Source organism: Protomyctophum bolini (genome assembly GCF_963924005.1).
Source record: "Protomyctophum bolini genome assembly, chromosome: 8".
In the NCBI taxonomy this organism is placed as follows: domain Eukaryota; kingdom Metazoa; phylum Chordata; class Actinopteri; order Myctophiformes; family Myctophidae; genus Protomyctophum; species Protomyctophum bolini.
Window position 1 is genome coordinate 5,717,244 of NC_137869.1, and position 19,718 is coordinate 5,736,961.

General features: G+C 43.7%; 1 protein-coding gene across 1 annotated transcript in view; it reads left to right on the plus strand.

Moving 5' to 3' along the window:
- LOC308319579 (WD repeat-containing protein 47-like) overlaps window positions 1–19,718 on the plus strand; it is a gene marked incomplete at its 3' end in the record, with an annotated part of 34,309 nt that overhangs the window by 5,894 nt on the left and 8,697 nt on the right. The window contains exons 4-11 of the mRNA XM_080769681.1: window positions 3,016–3,100; window positions 5,726–6,034; window positions 8,285–8,598; window positions 9,741–9,881; window positions 15,443–15,539; window positions 16,822–17,018; window positions 18,285–18,656; window positions 18,769–18,847. Of these exons, the coding sequence (XP_080625807.1) occupies window positions 3,016–3,100; window positions 5,726–6,034; window positions 8,285–8,598; window positions 9,741–9,881; window positions 15,443–15,539; window positions 16,822–17,018; window positions 18,285–18,656; window positions 18,769–18,847 (1,594 nt within the window). The remainder of the gene's footprint in view (window positions 1–3,015; window positions 3,101–5,725; window positions 6,035–8,284; window positions 8,599–9,740; window positions 9,882–15,442; window positions 15,540–16,821; window positions 17,019–18,284; window positions 18,657–18,768; window positions 18,848–19,718) is intronic.

Below are 19,718 nucleotides of genomic sequence, written 5' to 3' on the forward strand. Positions count from 1 at the left end.
TGGTCAAACACTTCTGTCTGGTTCCTGGTCAAACACTTCTGTCTGGTTCCTGGTCAAACACTTCTGTCTGGTTCCTGGTCAAACACTTCTGTCTGGTTCCTGGTCAAACACTTCTGTCTGGTTCCTGGTCAAACACTTCTGTCTGGTTCCTGGTCAAACACTTCTGTCTGGTTCCTGGTCAAACACTTCTGTCTGGTTCCTGGTCAAACACTTCTGTCTGGTTCCTGGTCAAACACTTCTGTCTGGTTCCTGGTCAAACACTTCTGTCTGGTTCCTGGTCAAACACTTCTGTCTGGTTCCTGGTCAAACACTTCTGTCTGGTTCCTGGTCAAACACTTCTGTCTGGTTCCTGGTCAAACACTTCTGTCTGGTTCCTGGTCAAACACTTCTGTCTGGTTCCTGGTCAAACACCTTCTTTTTTTTTTAATATATGTTTATTGGTAATAGGTTTCAACAATTTAGTACAGTTTGAACATACCATATTTATGTATTTTCTCCCTCACCCCATCCCTCCCCCCAGTTATCGTCATCATTAAAACAATATAAAGAAATAACATTAATAATTGAGTACAGACAAAACATAAAAACAAACATACATTACAGACATATGATATAAACAGTAGGATACAAAAATAATAATTCAAGCACAGATAACAAAAACAATATAAATAACAAAAAATAAAATAAAACAAAATAAATACAATTATGAGTTGGGTTATTCAAGTTCAAAAGATAATCAGGCACAAGTTGTTGGAAAAGATTGTGTTCGGAACGTTGTCATACATCACCCTCTATACACAGTACACAAAAAACACACATAGTATTGATTCAATTAGTCTGTCGGAAGTACTCTCAGATTCTCAAAGTAGGTAATAAATGGTTGCCAGCTAGAAAAGAACCTTTCTGTTGAATCTCTAATTGTAAACTTTATTTTTTCCAATTTTAAAAATCCCATAATATCCTTAAGCCACATAGCAATAGAAGGGGAAGTTGGGGATTTCCATCCCAACAATATTCTACGTCGTTCTGGTCAAACACTTCTGTCTGGTTCCTGGTCAAACACTTCTGTTTCTATTATGTAATTGGCTGCTGACCCCCATCTGAAAATATGTTGTTCCAGGGACCCCCCCAGCAGAGGGCAAAGATTTGTGTTTAAAGCGTTCACGCTGAAAGAATGTATATTCAAAGATTTGCACTGCATTTTCACGATTTTTCAAAAATAGCAGATCTACAAGCTCGTAGCGCTTGTAGATCTGCTATTTTTAAGTATACAACATAATGCTTAAAACACCAAAAGGGGTTCCCGCCCATACTTTCACGCATGGCAATATCATGTATAAATGGCAGCTTGAAGATTGGCTATTTTCAATGTTTGAAATCTTTGAAAATAAATGTCTTTACTGCTTAATTAATTAATCATTGTGAATACGCTTTGTGTTATATTTTTGTTCTTTATGTCACTATACACATAAGTACTGGTATATAAGAACTAGTAAACTGAAAGAGATTGCCTTACCAGAGAACAGATCTGGGGGGGAAGTCTTTCTCTTCTCTAGACGGGTCGCTGTCATGACATTCTGTTAGTGTCTCACTGATTTAGGGATCGGCTGACAGCAATGATGGGATCCCAGCGGACTAGGCGCCTGTCATAGAATGGTGTGTGTGTGTGTGTGTGTGTGTGTGCGCGTGTGTGAGCCTGTTTAAAGTATACAGTAACGATAACATCACAGTGTCTCTTTTTATTATCTCTTATAACTGCAGCCTACTCACCAAATGGTCTACATTACAGAGATTATAATTTTTTATATCTAATTTCATATAATAAAATAATTAATTAATTACGGGTGGCGGTGGCTCAGGGGGTAGAGTGGCTGGATGGTAACCGCAAGGTTGCCTGTTCGAACCCTGTGGGCTCCCCCAGAGTTAGTGTTAAAGTGTCCTTGAGCAAGACTCTGGAACCCCAAATTGCTCCTGATGTACTGGTTTGGTGCCTTGCGTGGTTTCCGCCGCCATGAGTGTATGAATGTGTGTGTGAAATGTGAATTGGTGAATTGATGCACAATCTATGTAAAGTGTTTTAAGACGACATACATCTTCATCTATGGAACAGATAAAATAATGGCCAAACCTCATTCATACGCTGCCCCCCCGAGCTGGAAGTGTTAGGCCGGGTGACGCAACCATGATGCAACCTCCTCTGGAAGTGTTGGGTCCGGGTGACGCAACCATGATGTAACCTCCTCCCCGTGCTTGCCTATTTTAACCGCCACGCCTTGGTTTCCAGTTCATTGTTGCTTTTTTATAATTGTTTGTTTTCTATAGTTGTTGCATCTCAAACTGTCTGTGCTCTCCACTGTTGTCTTGTGATTCGAAGGATTTACAATTGACAACCCTCCCGAGAGATCTTAAACCTGAACTACTTCTCCCGGAAGATCCATCCTTGTGCCTTAATTCGCCCAGGCTTCATTCCATTCATTCTGCACCCGTGGTGATCCACAGCGGTACCATCAGACCAGAATGAACCCAGCGGAATCTCCCCGGAGGTTTGACCGGAAATCTGAACCGGAGGAGACCATTGTCCGTTCCGAACTGTCGGTTTTAGAGCGCCGTCTCCATCACCTCGAGAAGGCTTTCGACGACCGCCTGGTCCGCATCAACGCTCTGGAGAAGGGCATCAAGGAGTGTTTCACCTACCTAGAGGAGACCTTTGGGAAGGGCTATGAGGACCGCGTCCACCGCCTGGAGACTACGCTCGATAAATACCGGGCCCTCCTCTTGGAACGTCTCGAGCACCTCCCCGAGTCCTTCCAGAGTGAAGGCTTTGAGGTGCTCTACCGACCGTTCTCCTGGAATGGCCCTGATCCGTAACGGGAGCGTGCTGTCAAACCAAATTCATGTTGCTTGGAATGCAATGCATTTTTTTGTCTAAAGGTCCCTGCAGAAAAACGCAATAAAATATCTGAAAAATGCACCAGTCTGAAAGGACCTTTATTAAACTGTTTATTTTGTGTGCAGGTTTCGTTACATCATTCTGAAGCAGAAGTTTCTGGAAACTCTGTGTGTGAACAACGCCATGTCGGCAACGGAAGACCCTCAAAATGTGAGTTAAACGGGAGGATATTTCTAAACAGGCCGTGTGGTTGCCTAGCAACCGGGCCGCTGCTAAAAGATGGATTTTAGCGAGTAATTTTAAACATTAAATATCGTAATATGCATATCGGCAGCAAATGTGTTCAACTTAAAACATAGCGATACCTGGCTTTAGCAGTTAGAGAAAAGGCTTGCTGAATCTGTGCCTTGTTTTAAATCACTGTTTTAAATCAATCAAAGTTGCTTTTATTATTATTATTTCATTTTATTTATTTTTTTAAAATTATTTTATTTTTTATCTGTCTCTTAAGCTGTTCTAAGTCTACATGCATATTTAATTTCTGGTGTAAAGCACTTTTTAACATAGATTTTGCAAATGCTATACAAATAGTTTATTGTATTACAATTCTATATTTATTTCTTTATTTCTATTTTTATTGTTGCCATGTAGCCATTTTCCCACTAGCAATGGGGCTTTAACCCATTCTGAACGGGAACCCATTTTGGTGTTGGCATCATGTTATGCTTTAGCTATTGAAAAATAGCAGATCTACAAGCTCATAGCACGCCACCGAGTGGCGCGCTACTATTTTTAGAATCTGATCTCGGGTCAGAATGGGTTAATCAGACCAGTGTGTGTCCAGTGGAAACCTCGTATGAATCTGATCTCAGGTCAGAATGGGTTAATCAGACCAGTGTGTGTCCAGTGGAAACGTCGTATGAATCTGATCTCAGGTCAGAATGGGTTAATGGCCCAGATACAGAGCAGACAGTTGGCCTACCACGGCAGGGGACCATCCACTTAAGTCGGTCAAGTTCAAGATAATCAGTGCGTAGCTGACTTTCCATGTCGGAGCAGCAGCAGTGTCGGTGTTGAATGACCAGAGAAATCAACAGTGGTCATGATGGAACTTGAGTCTTAGGCCCCTTTTACACCAGAACGGTTTCCATAGAGTGGAAATCTTTGAAAACACCGTCTCCTCCTGTCTCTATAGATAAAACGGGCAAACCGGTGAATCCGCAAAACATAATAACTCACGCCTGCTCACGTAGCTTATGTTTATTACATTGGTGCCGAGCCGTAGGCGACATTTTGGAGTTCCTAGAATGAGCAAAGCACTCCCTCGCCCTGCTCATCCTACAAATACACATGTAGCGACTGGCGAGCCGCTGCATTGGTGTGAGTGTAAACCTTCAACACTAACTCTGGGGGAGCCCGGTTGGAAACCTCTGGGAACCTCACTCTACCGGCCACTCTACCCCTGAGCCACTGCCGAGGTTGTGACTACTGTACATTTGACCCTATAGTCAAATGTACTGGTTTGTGGTCTGTACCTTTTATTTGTCACTTTAACTCATTTACTGCCGATATCGCCTATTTTCATATGGCGCTCAGTGCTGAAAGTGCCTTTTCACGCCTTTTTAATATAAATTGATTACGGTTCACATTCACAACTGTGTCCTGTACGCACTCATAAGACGCCGGTTCGGGTACGATGGCAAAAAAAAAAAGAAAAGAAAAATGTAAATGAATTCCGCTGGCTTATGATGTCTATGGGGACGCAGATTTTCGAATCATAATATCTCGGATTCTTCTTTTTGGGTAAAACGAGCTTTTTTTGCAGCTCATTTCTCTAAACGATATGATCCTCGATTACAAAGATAATGTTTTGGGTGGAATAAATGACAATCGCGGGACATGATGTTACACAGCAGATTTTTTTACTTTCCGAGTTAAAACTGCTTTCAGAATAAGATGCTTCGCCTATTGAATGACTGGTTGGCTGCCCTGAGCCATCCACCAGATTTAAATTAGTTAAATACAAGTGAGTGACATCTGTGGCTCATGTGTTTTTTTTTTTGTCAAATATGTTTTTATTGAACAGATAAATTATTACAAACATTATGATATGAAATACTTTTATGAAACAAAAAAAAAAAAGACAAAAAAGATAAAGAAATCCCTTAACCCTCCCACCCATACTGCTCAGTGACACTGCATACTATATAATAAGATGATAGAAAGCTCATGGAAAACATCTGAAAAGAAAATGGCGTACAGTCAACCATATCAGTGGCATCCTGTCTATTAATCGTTTCTACTCAGGTGATGGACAAGGGGGGCAGCCAAACCTTATCAAACTGTCTCTCTCCCTGTTTCTCAGGAAATACCTTTGGGCTCATGTGTTTTATTTGTCCGTTTGTCCTTCCCACGCGTCTCTCTCTCTCTCAATTCAATTCAACAGGCTTTATTGGCATGACGTTTTACAAGTGTTGCCAAAGCACAATCACAGATATTACAAACAACAACATAACAACATAATATCAATGACATGAAAAAATAAATAAAAATAATATAAAATAAAGCAGGTGGTGCAGAAAAAAAAACATGGCATACTGTATGTGTGTCCTACTGGTTGTCCCTTTTCTTGTGACAGGAATTGACATATTTTGCAGCCAAAACTGCACATTCTTTCTGTTCCCCCAGAAGGACTGGTAATCTTTCCCTTTCTGTCATACTTCGGAATTCTGGGAAATTTGTTTCAAACTTTGGGAAGAACTCCTCTCTAATATTTGTGTAGTTTTTACATTGTGTTAAAAAGTGTAACTCTGTCTCTCTCTCGTCTCTCTCCAGCTGGAGCTGAGCATGCAGGAGGCGGTGCGCTGCCTCCACACCCTGGAGGCCCTCTGCCCCGCCAGGGAGGACTACAGCCAGCTGTGTCTGCTCCTCACGCTGCCGCGGCTCACCCAGCACGCCCACTTCAAGGACTGGAACCCCAGCACGGCGCGCGTCCACTGCTTCGACGAGGCCTGCGGCATGGTGGCCCAGTTCATCCCCGCCGACAGGAAGCTGAGCGAGGCGGGCTTCCGGGCCAGCGGGAACCGCCTCTTCCAGCTGCTCATTAAGGGCATCCTGTACGAGTGCTGCGTGGAGTTCTGCCAGGTAACGGCCCGGGGCTGTGTGTTCTGTCAGGTAACGGGCTGTGTGTTCTGTCAGGTAACGGGCTGTGTGTTCTGTCAGGTAACGGGCTGTGTGTTCTGTCAGGTAACGGGCTGTGTGTTCTGTCAGGTAACGGGCTGTGTGTTCTGTCAGGTAACGGGCTGTGTGTTCTGTCAGGTAACGGGCTGTGTGTTCTGTGAGTTCTGTCAGGTAACGGGCTGTGTGTTCTGTGAGTTCTGTCAGGTAACAGGCTGTGTGTTCTGTGAGTTCTGTCAGGGAACGGGCTGTGAGTTCTGTCAGGTAACGGGCTGTGTGTTCTGTCAGGTAACGGGCTGTGTGTTCTGTCAGGTAACGGGCTGTGTGTTCTGTGAGTTCTGTCAGGTAACGGGCTGTGTGTTCTGTGAGTTCTGTCAGGTAACGGGCTGTGTGTTCTGTGAGTTCTGTCGGGGAACGGGCTGTGAGTTCTGTGAGTTCTGTCAGGTAACGAGGCTGTGTGTTTTGTGGGTTCTGTCAGGTAACGGGCTGTGTGTTCTGTGAGTTCTGTCAGGTAACGGGGCTGTGTGTTCTGTGAGTTCTGTCGGGTAACGGGCTGTGAGTTCTGTCAGGGAACGGGCTGTGTGTTCTGTGAGTTCTGCCAGGTAACGAACAGGGCTGTGTGTTCTGTGGGTTCTGTCAGGTAACGTGGCTGTGTTCTGTGAGTTCTGTCAGGGAACGAACGGGCTGTGAGTTCTGTCAGGGAACGGGCTGTGAGTTCTGTGAGTTCTGTCAGGGAACGAACGGGCTGTGTGTTCTGTGAGTTCTGTCAGGGAACGAACGGGCTGTGTGTTCTGTGAGTTCTGTCAGGGAACGGGCTGTGAGTTCTGTCAGGGAACGGGCTGTGTGTTCTGTGAGTTCTGTCAGGGAACGGGCTGTGAGTTCTGTCAGGTAACGGGCTGTGTGTTCTGTGAGTTCTGTCAGGGAACGGGCTGTGAGTTCTGTCAGGGAACGGGCTTTGTGTTCTGTGAGTTCTGCCGGGTAACGGGCTGTGTGTTCTGTGAGTTCTGTCAGGTAATGGGCTGTGTGTTCTGTCAGGGAACGGGGCTGTGTGTTCTGTGAGTTCTGTCAGGGAACGGGCTGTGTGTTCTGTGAGTTAGTTTAAACTCTAAGCCAAGGCAAGCAGTAAACCTCACTTCACACATGTGGGGTTTTATTTAAATATTAATGTTGTTAATAAAATCCTCACAGCCCACCAGTGGTCCCCTGGGAATCACTGAGGTGTCTTACAGGTTGCTTCGCCTGTTAAAATGTATGTTGTAAGTTCTTCATTAAATGGTCAAGGATTAGTCAAGTGTAATTCAAAACCGCACCCGCGTGTCTGTGAAGGGAGGGGGCGCTCTTATCATCATACAATCATCTCATTCCGGCCAATCACAATTTGCGTCCTCACCTTCGTCTTCAATGTTTGCGTTTACACAATGTTTGTGTTAACACAAACCCTCAAAGCTGGAGATAGGAAAAAAATGTCACCCAATCCCAGGGATTTTACTCCTGCAGACCTGCAATGACATGACAACAAAACGGAACTCTCTTATCTTTATTGGGATTGCTTTCCGTCTGACGTCCCAGTCAGAGCAAGGCGACCGGCGTGATCTTTATTTTCATTGGTGTTTTTAAGTCTCACCTTAAAACTCATCTTTTCTCCCTGGCTTTTAATCCCAGCTCCTGAGTCCATTTTATGCTTTCATGCTTACATTTTTGTCATTTTTATTAGTGTGTTTCTCGTTTATATTCTGTGTTTTCTCCTGCCTGTTTTGCCACTGATGTACAGCACTTTGGTCAACCTTGGTTGTTTTACAATTTACAATTTAGGCATTTAGCAGACGCTCTTAATCCAGAGCGATTTACAAGCAAGAACAAAAAGCATGGGAATACATCACATAAAAACATTTATCATGAAACATGCGTAAGCTAAGAAAGTAACAGTGGAATATCTATAATGAAACTATACATATAAGCTATACATCTATACTACTATGATATACATTATGTACTATGACGTGCTATGACTACATACAATGCACTTATGCTGTTTACATAACATGCTATAAGTCTGTATCAAATGCTATCTAAGTCTACAGAATTGCTATCTAAGGGGGTGGGGTAAGTGCTATGGGCCATGATGGAGTCTGAAAAGTCTTTTAAAATGTGCTCTATAAATAAAGTTTGATTTGATTTGATTGGGATATATATTGCTTTTCCGTCCGACCTCCCCAGAGCAAGGCGACCGGCGAGGAGATCACGGAGGGCGAGGTGCTCCTGGGTGTGGACGTGCTGTGCGGGAACGGCTGTGACGAGCTGGACCTGTCGCTGCTGTCGTGGCTCCAGAACCTGTCCCCCGGGGCCTTCTCCTGCGCCTTCCAGCAGAAGACCCTGAGCATCCACGTGGAGCGGCTGGTCAAGCCCTCCTCCAAGGCGCCCGGCGGCTACGCGGACCTCCTCTCCCCCCTGATCAGCCGCCTGTCCCCCAACACGGGGGCCTCGGCCTCGCTGCACCGCCGGCCCCTGTCTGCTGACACCTACATGTCCAGGTTCGAGGGGTTAACCCATTCTCTTTTTTTTTAATATATGTTTATTGGTAGTAGGCATCAACAATTTAGTACAGTTTGAACATACCATTTTTTTTCCCTCCCTCACCCCATCCCTCCCCCCAGTTATCGTCATCATTAAAACAATATAAAGACATAACATTAATAATTGAGTACAGACATACAAAAACAAACATACATACAGACATGTGAAATAAACAGTAGGATACAAAAATAGTAATTTAGGTACAGATAACAAAGGTTAACCCATTCTGACCTGAGATCAGATTCTAAAAAAATGTTCTTCTATACATCCTGACAGTTTTCTGAAAAAAGCTATGTTTCTATATGTCAGTCGTTCTTTGATTTTTCAAAAAATAGCAGACCTACAAGCTCATAGCGCGCCACTCGGTGGCGCGCTATGAGCTTGTAGATCTGCTATTTTTTTCAATAGCTAAAGCATAACATAATGCTAACACCAGAAGGGGTTTCCGCCCAAAATGGGCTAAAGGCAAATAAATAACGAAAACTAGCGGTTTGTACAGCTTAGAAGAAGATATAAGATGACTAAAACTATTGTGTGTTTACCAAACTAACTTAAACTAACTGGAATTATGGAGACAATGTCCATATATATATATATATATATATATATTTTTTTACATAAGACTACTATTTTGGATGGATATGAAAACGTCCAATATTTTAGCTGCAGCAGTTTTTTTAGCTCTAAAATTGTCCAAAGATCAGATTTTTTTTTTGATAATGGCTGAAAAGTAAAACTACCACTAAAACGAATAATAATAAAATAAATAAAGAAATACCAAAAATTAACTAAAGCTAATTCTTAACAAGATAAAGATGAACATCAAAGGAAACATTCTAAACTCGTACATAACCTTGGTGTGTGTGTGTGTGTGTGTGTGTGTGTGTGTGTGTGTGTGTGTGTGTGTGTGTGTGTGTGTGTGTGTGTGTGTGTGTGTGTGTGTATCAGAGACGCTGCTGAGTGACATTCTTGCTGTATCATGATTCCAAACATGTGTCATAGGCTTGTGATTGTAACATAACTGCACCCATACTGTTTGTGTCCTTATGCATTTTCCTTTTAAAGTGTGGACCAAATAAAATAATTCAATTGTGTCCAGGTCCCTGAACCCGGTTCTGGACGGTCTGTCCCACGGCCTGGCAGCCCAGGATAGGAGAGGGATGGACGGGGAGGTGAAGCCGTGCCTCAGCAGGAGCCTGGTGGAGAACAACGTCCATCAGCAGGACGACTCGCCCGAAAGGTAAGGAGAGCCGCACACACACGTCTGCTGTTTTCACTGGTTCTCAGCCAGTGGGTCCCTGTGGGACAGTTTATTTGTATAGTCTGGGGTCCCCCGGTGAGTGAAATGACAATTTAAGGACTTTTAAAACATTTTAAAGAGAGGAAAACATCAGACCCGTCTGAACTGAGCTGTACTGTACTGTACTGTACTGTACTGTACTGTACTGTACTGTACTGTACTGTACTGTACTGTACTGTACTGTACTGTACTGTACTGTACTGTACTGTACTGTACAAGCTCTCCTCCCTGGTGTGTGTGCGTGTGTGTGTGTCGCTGCGCAACAGTTCCATCCAGTGGTATTTGTGAGGTGTTTCAGCTTCCCGTGCTCGGACACAGAGACAGAACCGTCATGTATTTACGTGTATGTACTACGTACGTACGTAGACATTGCGACACACATTGCTGTCTATAGGAGTGGCTAGCACCACTCAAAAATACCATTACTGCATCAACAAACTATGCTATACCAGTAAGACGCCTGGGTCAGAGGAGCGACCTCGCCCTAAAGTCGCGTGCACTGGCCATATATGGAGCGTGTCTTGAGTGTACAGGGTTTGATGAGGGCACAGGTAGGGCCGGGCCTTAATTTTAGGTATGCGGTCTAGCTCAACTTGGACTCAGGGGGGTGGACGCCTCTGCCTTGTATAGTCCCCAGTGAATAGGCATGTTGCCCTTCACTGGTAAACTAACCTTGCTTTTTAAATATCTGAAGGTACTGTAGGCTTGGATTTTACACAAAAAAAAAACCTTTTAAAAAACATACATACATACATACATACATACATACATGGAAGCAGTTTTTAAGGCCAGTGCAACAGAGCATGCTTTTGCCTCTTTTTTTTTTTAACCCTACCCATTTTAAACAAATACATACATACATACATACATGGATTTTATAAGGTTTATTAGGTATGCGGTCTAGCCTAACTTGGACTCAGGGGGGTGGACGCCTCTGCCTTGCATAGTCCCCAGTGAATAGGCATTTTGCCCTTCACTGGTAACCCTATTTTGGAGTAGTTTTAAATAAATTAAGGTATGGTGGGCTGGGCTTTTTACAAAAAAGCCCCCCTTTTAAATACTACACACATACATACCTACATACATACATTTCAGAAGTTTTGGCAGTTTTTAAGGACCCACTTTTAGGCCAGTGCACCAGAGCAAGCTCTTGCCTTTTTTTAAACCCTACCCATTTTAACCAAATACATACATACATACATACATACATGGATTTTATAAGGTACGCCATCTGGTGGTCAAATAAACTGAGCACAAATCTTATCAGAATAATGTTGAATTCCTTCTGTACCTGTACTGAACAGCCTTAAGCAAGTTCATCTGTATCCTTTGCTATTAATCCCCAATGTTAATGTCTATAATACTCTATATGCTGCTAATCCAGTAACTGCTTTAGCTCTTTAGCCGCAATTAAATCTCTCCCCTGCTGAAGTCACTCGTCTCTCTGCACTGAATGGACAGGATTGTAACTTAACCCATTCTGAACGGGAACCCATTTTGGTGTTGGCATCATGTTATGCTTTAGCTATTGAAAAATAGCAGATCTACAAGCTCATAGCGCGCCACCGAGTGGCGCGCTACGAGCTTGTAGGTCTGCTATTTTTGAAGAATCGAAGAACGACTGACATTTTTAGAATCTGATCTCAGGTCAGAATGGGTTAATCAGACCAGTGTGTGTCCAGTGGAAACCTCGTATGAATCTGATCTCAGGTCAGAATGGGTTAATTTAGAATGTACAGTATGATGTATGAACTATGCTTGGGTTTTCCAAGGTTACAAAGAGCTTTACCAAACTATCAAAACAATCCACAAGATTGAACCACATGATGAAACACAATAAGCTATTCTAAGCACCTCGTCATCACAGCCCTGGTCCATGATGGGTATAGGGTTTAAGTGGTTATTTTTAGGAGATTATGATCCCATAAAATCATCCAATCTCTCATCCAGATGCTGGACAAAATCGGGAGTAAAAAAATATTTTGATTGACACGATGTTCATCAGGATTTTCTTTTTTTTTGTTGAGCTGTGCTTCATGGCTGTCCATATGTACATACTGTAATACTGTATGTCTGCTTGAGTACGGAAATACGCTGGGTAACCTAAGGTGTCACTGTTGAGCAGCCTAGCACACACACACACACACACACACACACACACACACACACACACACACACACTGATAGGGTAGTTCAGTTCAGTGTAAACTCCTCTAACTCAGTGGTTCTCAACGTGAATATGTACCGTAACCTATGTTTCTATGTCAGTGGGTGCTCAACTCTTTTCATGTCAAAGACCCCCAGAATTATCTATAATATTTGACCGCGGGCCCCCATCTGAAAATATGATGTTCCAGGGACCCCCCCAGAAGCAAAGATTTGAGTTAAAAACGTTCGTTCTGAAAGAATATATTCAAAGATTTGCGTGTAGATCTGTTATTTTTCACAAAGGGGTTGCCGTCCAGAATGGGTTAACTAACTCAGATCTGTTTTACTAAGTATAGAGGATCTAATCCAAGTTAAACTGAAGTGACATTGATCAATTCCAAATATTATCAAAGCATTCTGAGGCTTTGAGAAACTTTGAGAAACCCTGCTCTAACTCTGAGTCAGAACGACTGTAGGAAGGTAAGCCGAGATGTGTGTATAGTTTGCCTCGGATCTCCTGGAGCTTTTCTTGGCATCGCCTTGATGTCACGATCGATGCAGATGAAATGCTACCCACCTTAAGTAAGAGGAGAAATGGCAACCGATTCTTTTCTGAATCTCTGAAGCACAAAAGACTGAAAAGGGCTTCCGTAGAGGTGGATGGACCTCGCGAGGATGATGGCTGCTTGATGGCTCGGAGGCTCCGGCACCATTGTCGTTTCATTTAGCTTTAAACCATTGACATCCATGTTATTTGTTTACTGGAGTCACAAGTTAGTTAACATTTATTTTACTCATCGTACCCACAAACAAAATGCAGAATGCCGGGAACACAACTGATGAGTCGTTAGGCCTAGGCTTTGGGGCCGATGCTAACTCCAAGGCCGGCGGACAGACTTCTCCAAAATCCCCGGATGACTCGCTAGTCGAGCCCACAGCTAGCGCCGCGATTCATGGACTTCTCCGAAAGCTCTCCGAGGACCTAGCGAGACATTTCAGGGACATTCGGACGGAGCTGTCGGAAACACGAATAGCTGTTTCGGCAGTCGATAAGAAAATGGCCAACGTTCTTACACAGCTGTCCAGCGCGGAGGCTAGGCTGGACGGGTTGGAAGGTGCTGAGAAACGCCGCCGTGCTCGCCGTCTAAGGTAATTTATAATCCAGACATGTTGCGACCTGGTCTTGGTTTTATACCTTTTGTTAACTTCATACTGTATATTATACCAAATTAAATTAACAGATCTATACAGTGTATATCATAGGTCTGTTAACCCATTCTGAACGGGAACCCATTTTGGTGTTAGCATCATGTTATGCTTTAGCTATTGAAAAATAGCAGATCTACAAGCTCGTAGCGCGCCACCGAGTGGCGCGCTACGAGCTTGTAGGTCTGTTATTTTTGAAAAATCGAAGAACGACTAACATTTTTAGAATCTGATCTCAGGTCAGAATGGGTTAATCAGACCAGTGTGTGTCCTAGTGGAAACCTCGTATGAATCTGATCTCAGGTCAGAATGGGTTAATTCATTGACCAACCAGTCGTGTCTCACCTCACTAGAGACCCAGCAGTGGTGTCCGGTCTGGTGTTCACTTTGGCGATCTGCTCTGAGGCATTCTTTAGTGTGCGACCGACCGCACCATTTTTAGACGGCAGCGTTCGAGATCTGAGATCACGTTTCGGGCAGCCAGTCTTTATATATAGAGTTCCTTATTTGATATTTTATTGTGGGCCAGAATGTGAGACAGATCTTTCACAAGCAGCCATTGTGGAATAATGGGCTGACTTTGTTCTTGTCGCAAATTGACTATTCACCTGCACTCGGCCCCATACAGTAGAACCAGCTTGACCTACGTGTTATACAAGCTGGTTGTGGTTTTGAGGCTGTAGTAGGTGTTTGACTTCCACATGTTATGTTATGGAGTTATGGAGTTGCTGTAGGCTTTCCCAAGGCATTAATTGACCATTGACCAGACAGACACACACACACACACACACACACACACACACACACACACACACACACTCTTGTAGAAGGGACTGTGGGCAAATCCAATTACCGGTACGTTCCTTGTGGAGAACACCTGCTTGTTTGTGAAACAGACAGCAGAAAACTCCTTCTTGAATTTGAAGACATGGAAACTATTCTGAAACAGCCTTTACGGCTGTCATATCGTTTGTTTCCTTGTACCTGTACCGTGTTGTAATTATTCCCATGATGAGCGACATCATGTGGGACATCAGGGGGGGAATGAGCTGGTCTTGTTGAGGTCCTGGATGGGGGTTTGATGAGTTACAGTTACAGCATGCACAGTGGGTTGTTGTACTGTCTGTCCTTTCTTTAGTACGTCACAACAATCTGCCGACACAGCAGGCTACCGACAGCAATGGAGAACGGCTGCTGTACAGATTACGTAATAAATAGGGGCAGGAGATTTTTAATGCCACATTTATTTCTTTATTATATTTATTTGTTATCTGGATGCATTCAAGTGTATGATTTAACGTTTCATGGTTTATATTGTCTATTTGTTTTTAAATGTTCTAGTATAAATAAGCAAAGTAACTAAAACATTGTAATATCAAATCGCTACAATCGTTGACTCTCAGAATTGTATTATAATGAATCGGCACCCTAGGTATCGATTCAAGACGGATCCGTCCGATATTTCATATTCCATCCTAATTGGCTTTCAAAGTTTGCAGGATTGGCCCGTTTTGACCAAAAAGCCTCAAATCATGAACGCAGCATGCAATTTACGTGGAATCTTTCACAGACTGTCCTACTAGGCTGAGGAATATATCCCACCCTTTTCACATTGGCCTGTTATAGCGCCACCAACAGGTGGATTTTTACAAAACACATTTTTGGAACAAAATGCCTCAAATCATCCAATTGCCATCCAAGGCGTAAGAATAAATGGCACCCTTTTCACATTAGCCTATTATAGCGCCACCAGGAGGCAACAACCTGACCTGCCCTGGTGGAGACCTGTGCCCCAAGGGGCACTTTATCTAGTTTTTTTTTTCTTTTTTAATGCACTTACAAAGGCCTTAAATCACCTAGAATGGACTCTCGTTTGGTCAGTGCTTGGGGCCAAAGACTTCAGTGAACTCGTTCATTGACATGATGCTCACATGGCATGTCACATGTCGTTTCTCCAGCCACTACTTCTCACCTCACAACAAGTGAGACGTTTCACTGGAAGTAAATAATGTCTGCAACTGAAAACGTATATTCGGAGCAGCAGATGCCTCTAGTGGACTTCTTTAATATCTGTAGGCCAACCAGTAAACAATTTATAGATTAAAATCTTTGTATTTGTATTATTATACTTTTCTTCCTGTGTTTAGGAAACACCCGCAAGGTCTGGAGAGCCCCGACGCCACACGCACCCCCCTGGCCCCTGGAAAAGATGGGGGGCCACCCTGTAGCACAGACAGGGACGAGGTAATGATTACTGTATGTCTAATATTGTCTATGTATTTGATGTATTACCATGTGTTATGCTTACTGTAAATCGCACTGGATTAAGAGCATCTGCTTTTATTTTTTTAAAGATTTTTACAATTTTGTAACCCATTTTTTCACCCAGTGTTAATTATCTAATGTAATCCTGGACGCTACACTTCCTCTGCCAACCTGGGGGGGGGGGGGGGGGCAGCGGACTGACCTCATGCTTCCTTCTATGCATGAGGAGTCCAAGCTGCTTCTTTTCACCTGACAGGGGGGAGAGTTTCCCTGGATGTTATTCCGACCAGTTCCTTTCCTCTTCATCAGGCGCTCCCTGCTGGATCAGGGATGATATTGCACGTTCTAAACAACATGCTATCTAAATAACATTCTGCACATTTAAACTATAGGATACCAGGAAAACTAAAACAATTTGTATAAATAAATCTAACTTAATCTTAATCACATTCTTCTTCATTCAAGAAAGACTGATCTAAGAAACCAAAGACATGAGAATGACTGACTGTGATTTAGTTTTAGTCATTTAGTCTTTTGAATAAATTACATTCCAGGTTTAGTCTATAGTTTTAGTTTTAGTCAAATTTTAATTGACTAAATACCATAAGATTTTAGTCTACTTTTACCAAATCTGCAGTTGATAACTTGATCGTTGAGTAAAATGTATTTTGGGCCAGGGTTAGGGTTTGAGTTTTGTCAGAGAATAAACGCGCTACGTCCAACCAGGGAAACTCCCCCTGTCAGGTGTAAAGGAGCAACTTGGACACTCGGGCATGAAGGGAGCATGAGTTAAGTCCGTTGCTCTCCCTAGGTTGGCGGAGGGTGTGTAGAGCCCAGGATCACATTAGATGATTGACACAGGGGTGAAAAATGGGTTACAAAATCGTGGGATAAAAAATATATTAAAAAAAAGAGAATAAAGGTAGTCGACAAACATTTTTCATCAGTTTTAGTCGACAAAATGAACACGTGTGTGTGTGTGTGTGTGTGCGTGCGTGCGTGTGTGCGTGCGTGTGTGTGTGTATATGTGTGCGTGCGTGCGTGCGCGTGTGTGTGTGTGTGTATATGTGTGTGTGCGTGCGTGCGTGCTTGCTTGCGTATATGTGTGCGTGTGTGTGCGCGTGTGTGTGTATATGCGTGCGTGCGTGCGTGTGTGCGTGCGTGCGTGCGTGCGTGTGTGTGTGTGTATATGTGTGCGTGTGTGTGCGCGTGTGTGTGTATATGCGTGCGTGCGTGTGTGCGTGCGGTCGGCCCCCTGTAGCAGCGTGACTCTTCAGAGCAGTACCAGGAGTATCAGCGGCAGCGGCTTCGCGTCCAGCAGCATCTGGAGCAGAAGCAGCAGCAGAGACAGCTCTACCAGCAGATGCTGCTGGAGGGAGGAGTCAAGCCACAGGAGGCGGGGCCTCATGGGGCCGCCGGCGACGCCCAACACAACCTCACCGAGACCTTCCTCAACAAGTCAGTCATGTGACACACACACGCAAAAAGAAAGCAAACGATAATCGTAACACTTTTACTGCCCACGTCAGTTGGAAATCAATACATTCATGTGCCCTGCCTATTTGAGCCTCGGGAGCCTTTTTCAAGGGAAAAAAATTACCGGATGTTAACCCATTCTGACCTGAGATCAGATTCATACGAGGTTTCCACTGGACACACACTGGTCTGATTAACCCATTCTGACCTGAGATCAGATTCTAAAAAATGTCAGTCGTTCTTCGATTTTTCAAAAATAGCAGACCTACAAGCTCGTAGCGCGCCACTCGGTGGTGCGCTATGAGCTTGTAGATCTGCTATTTTTCAATAGCTAAAGCATAACATGATGCTAACTCCAAAATGGATTCCCGTTCAGAATGGGTTAACAAACGGCTAACCAAATCTAATAGATTTTCCTATATTCAGCTATTCGTGTAGATTTTCGTCTTACACAAACATTAAATTCCCTTCTGTTTACAATGAATAGAGCATTTACGTCATACTAGAGCGGTGCACGTGGGGCCTCTACAGCGGTGCCCGTTGGGCACTGGCCTACTTGGAACGATGCAAGTTGGAAATGAATGCCCCCACCGAGATATTATGTCTGTGTCCCTTTTATGCCCATACTGTATTATTAAGGAGTTCTTTGTCAGGCATGTCCAAATATGGAGTCTATGCAGACGTCAGAATGACATCAGAACAGGTGACAGCTCCATATATGGACCATGGGGGGCCCAGTCCAGAGCCCGGGCAGAGGCCTTTTTGGAACGTTTCTGGACAACCGTTGGTCCGACCGACTCCGCCCCTCACACACACACACAGGCGCGATTTCTTTTTTGGAAAACTTGAAATTGGACATTCTGCAATAATGAGTACTTTTTTACTTTTGCTACTTTAAACTGTACATTTTGATGCCAATACTTTTGTACTTTAACTTTCAAGTACATTTTGAATTCCCGGACATTCACGTGTAACATACTGTAGTATTTCTATATTGCAGCTTTGACGGACCTCCCAGACGCAAAGATTTGAGTTAAAAAACGTTTGCTGTGGAAGAATATAATATTGAATGATTTGCGCCACATTGTCACGATTTTTTCAAAAACAGAGCTACAAGATCGTAGCGTACGTGGCACAGAGTGCTATGAGTACTATGAGCTTGTAGCTCTGCTAAATTTGAAAAATCGCAGAGGGATCGTTGAGTAAATTTTTTAGTACTTTTCTCCACCACTGGTTGTGCGTCCGCAGATCCATCCAGAAGCTGGAGGAGATGAACATGGGCAACGGGATAGACCTGGAGGGGACCCCGGGCCTCGGCCCGCAGTGGAATGGAGCGGTCAAACCGCTCAGCACCACCTCCTCCTCCTCCACCTCCACCCCCAACACCAACCACCCCGTCACCACCTCCTCCTCCTCCACCTCCACCCCCAACACCAACCACCCCGTCACCACCTCCTCCTCCACCTCCACCCCCAACACCAACCACCCCGTCACCACCACCACCTCCACCCCCAACACCAACCACCCCGTCACCACCTCCACCCCAGACTCCGTCTCCTCCAATCCCGGAAGACAACCTGCTGGCATGCAGTCCCTCGACGAATCCCCCGTCAGCCAGAGGTACGTACGTACGGTATGTAGAAATATTATGACTTGAGAAAACTGGTGCGTTGTCGTCGCGCCTATATCACTAAATAGAGAGATTACTAACTTTTTTTTCTCCGTTTCCTAGTGCCGAGAAAATCAAGGCTACTTCTCCAGCGGTTCAAGATGAATCTCCCCGCTCCGCTACACGGAGCATAACACAAGAGGTACAAAACCAATATACTCATAGAATCAATTCCAATACACACCTGGCTCAAATAGCATTCATCTTGTGACTCGTTATATTTGTTACTGTTGAGCATTCAGTGTTCTCCCATTCAGATGCTGTAGGGTCAGGGGACGTTGCGGACTAACCTTTTATAACCAGTAAGACGCGCAAACGCGGGAAGCGAACGCAGCTCGTACATGTTTAAGTTAAGTTATTTTTAAGTTAAGTTTTTAACTTAGCCATAACCATATAAGGAGTCCCCAAAGCAGCTATACGTCCAAATATGGAGTGTGTTGCATCAATCACAAACAAATCACTCGCTCCATAATATGGGCACAAAGGGGACACACACACACAGACAGACAGACAGACAGACAGACATGATCTGCTAGGTCTCATAGTAAGTGCTGACTGCGTTCGCAATCACTGCGTTCGCAATTAGTTTTTTGTTGGTACAGAATTCATTTTTATTTTAAAGAAAGCTTCTTAATAATATTCGTTTGTAGTGTAATAAAATTGATAATGGAAGTAAATTAATCTGTTTTCATTATGGATCGTTGGAAAGCATTTATTTGTCACACAGTGAGACGGAAATAAATCATGCATTGTAACCGAGATGCATTGTGATGTGTCGGTAATAGAGGGTATGCGCGTGACATCATCATCAAACCCGGAAGTTATGCAGGAACGCCCACTGAGTGGCAAAACACTACTTTCTGGCCTCGACAGCCCATATACATCCAAACAGAAAAGTCCTGTCTGATTGCATTAGACAATTAAACTCACTTTGCCTGTTGCTTTGCCACTCGATATGCCACTCGATGATATGATATGATATAGTACTTTATTGTCAGTTCACACTGAAATTT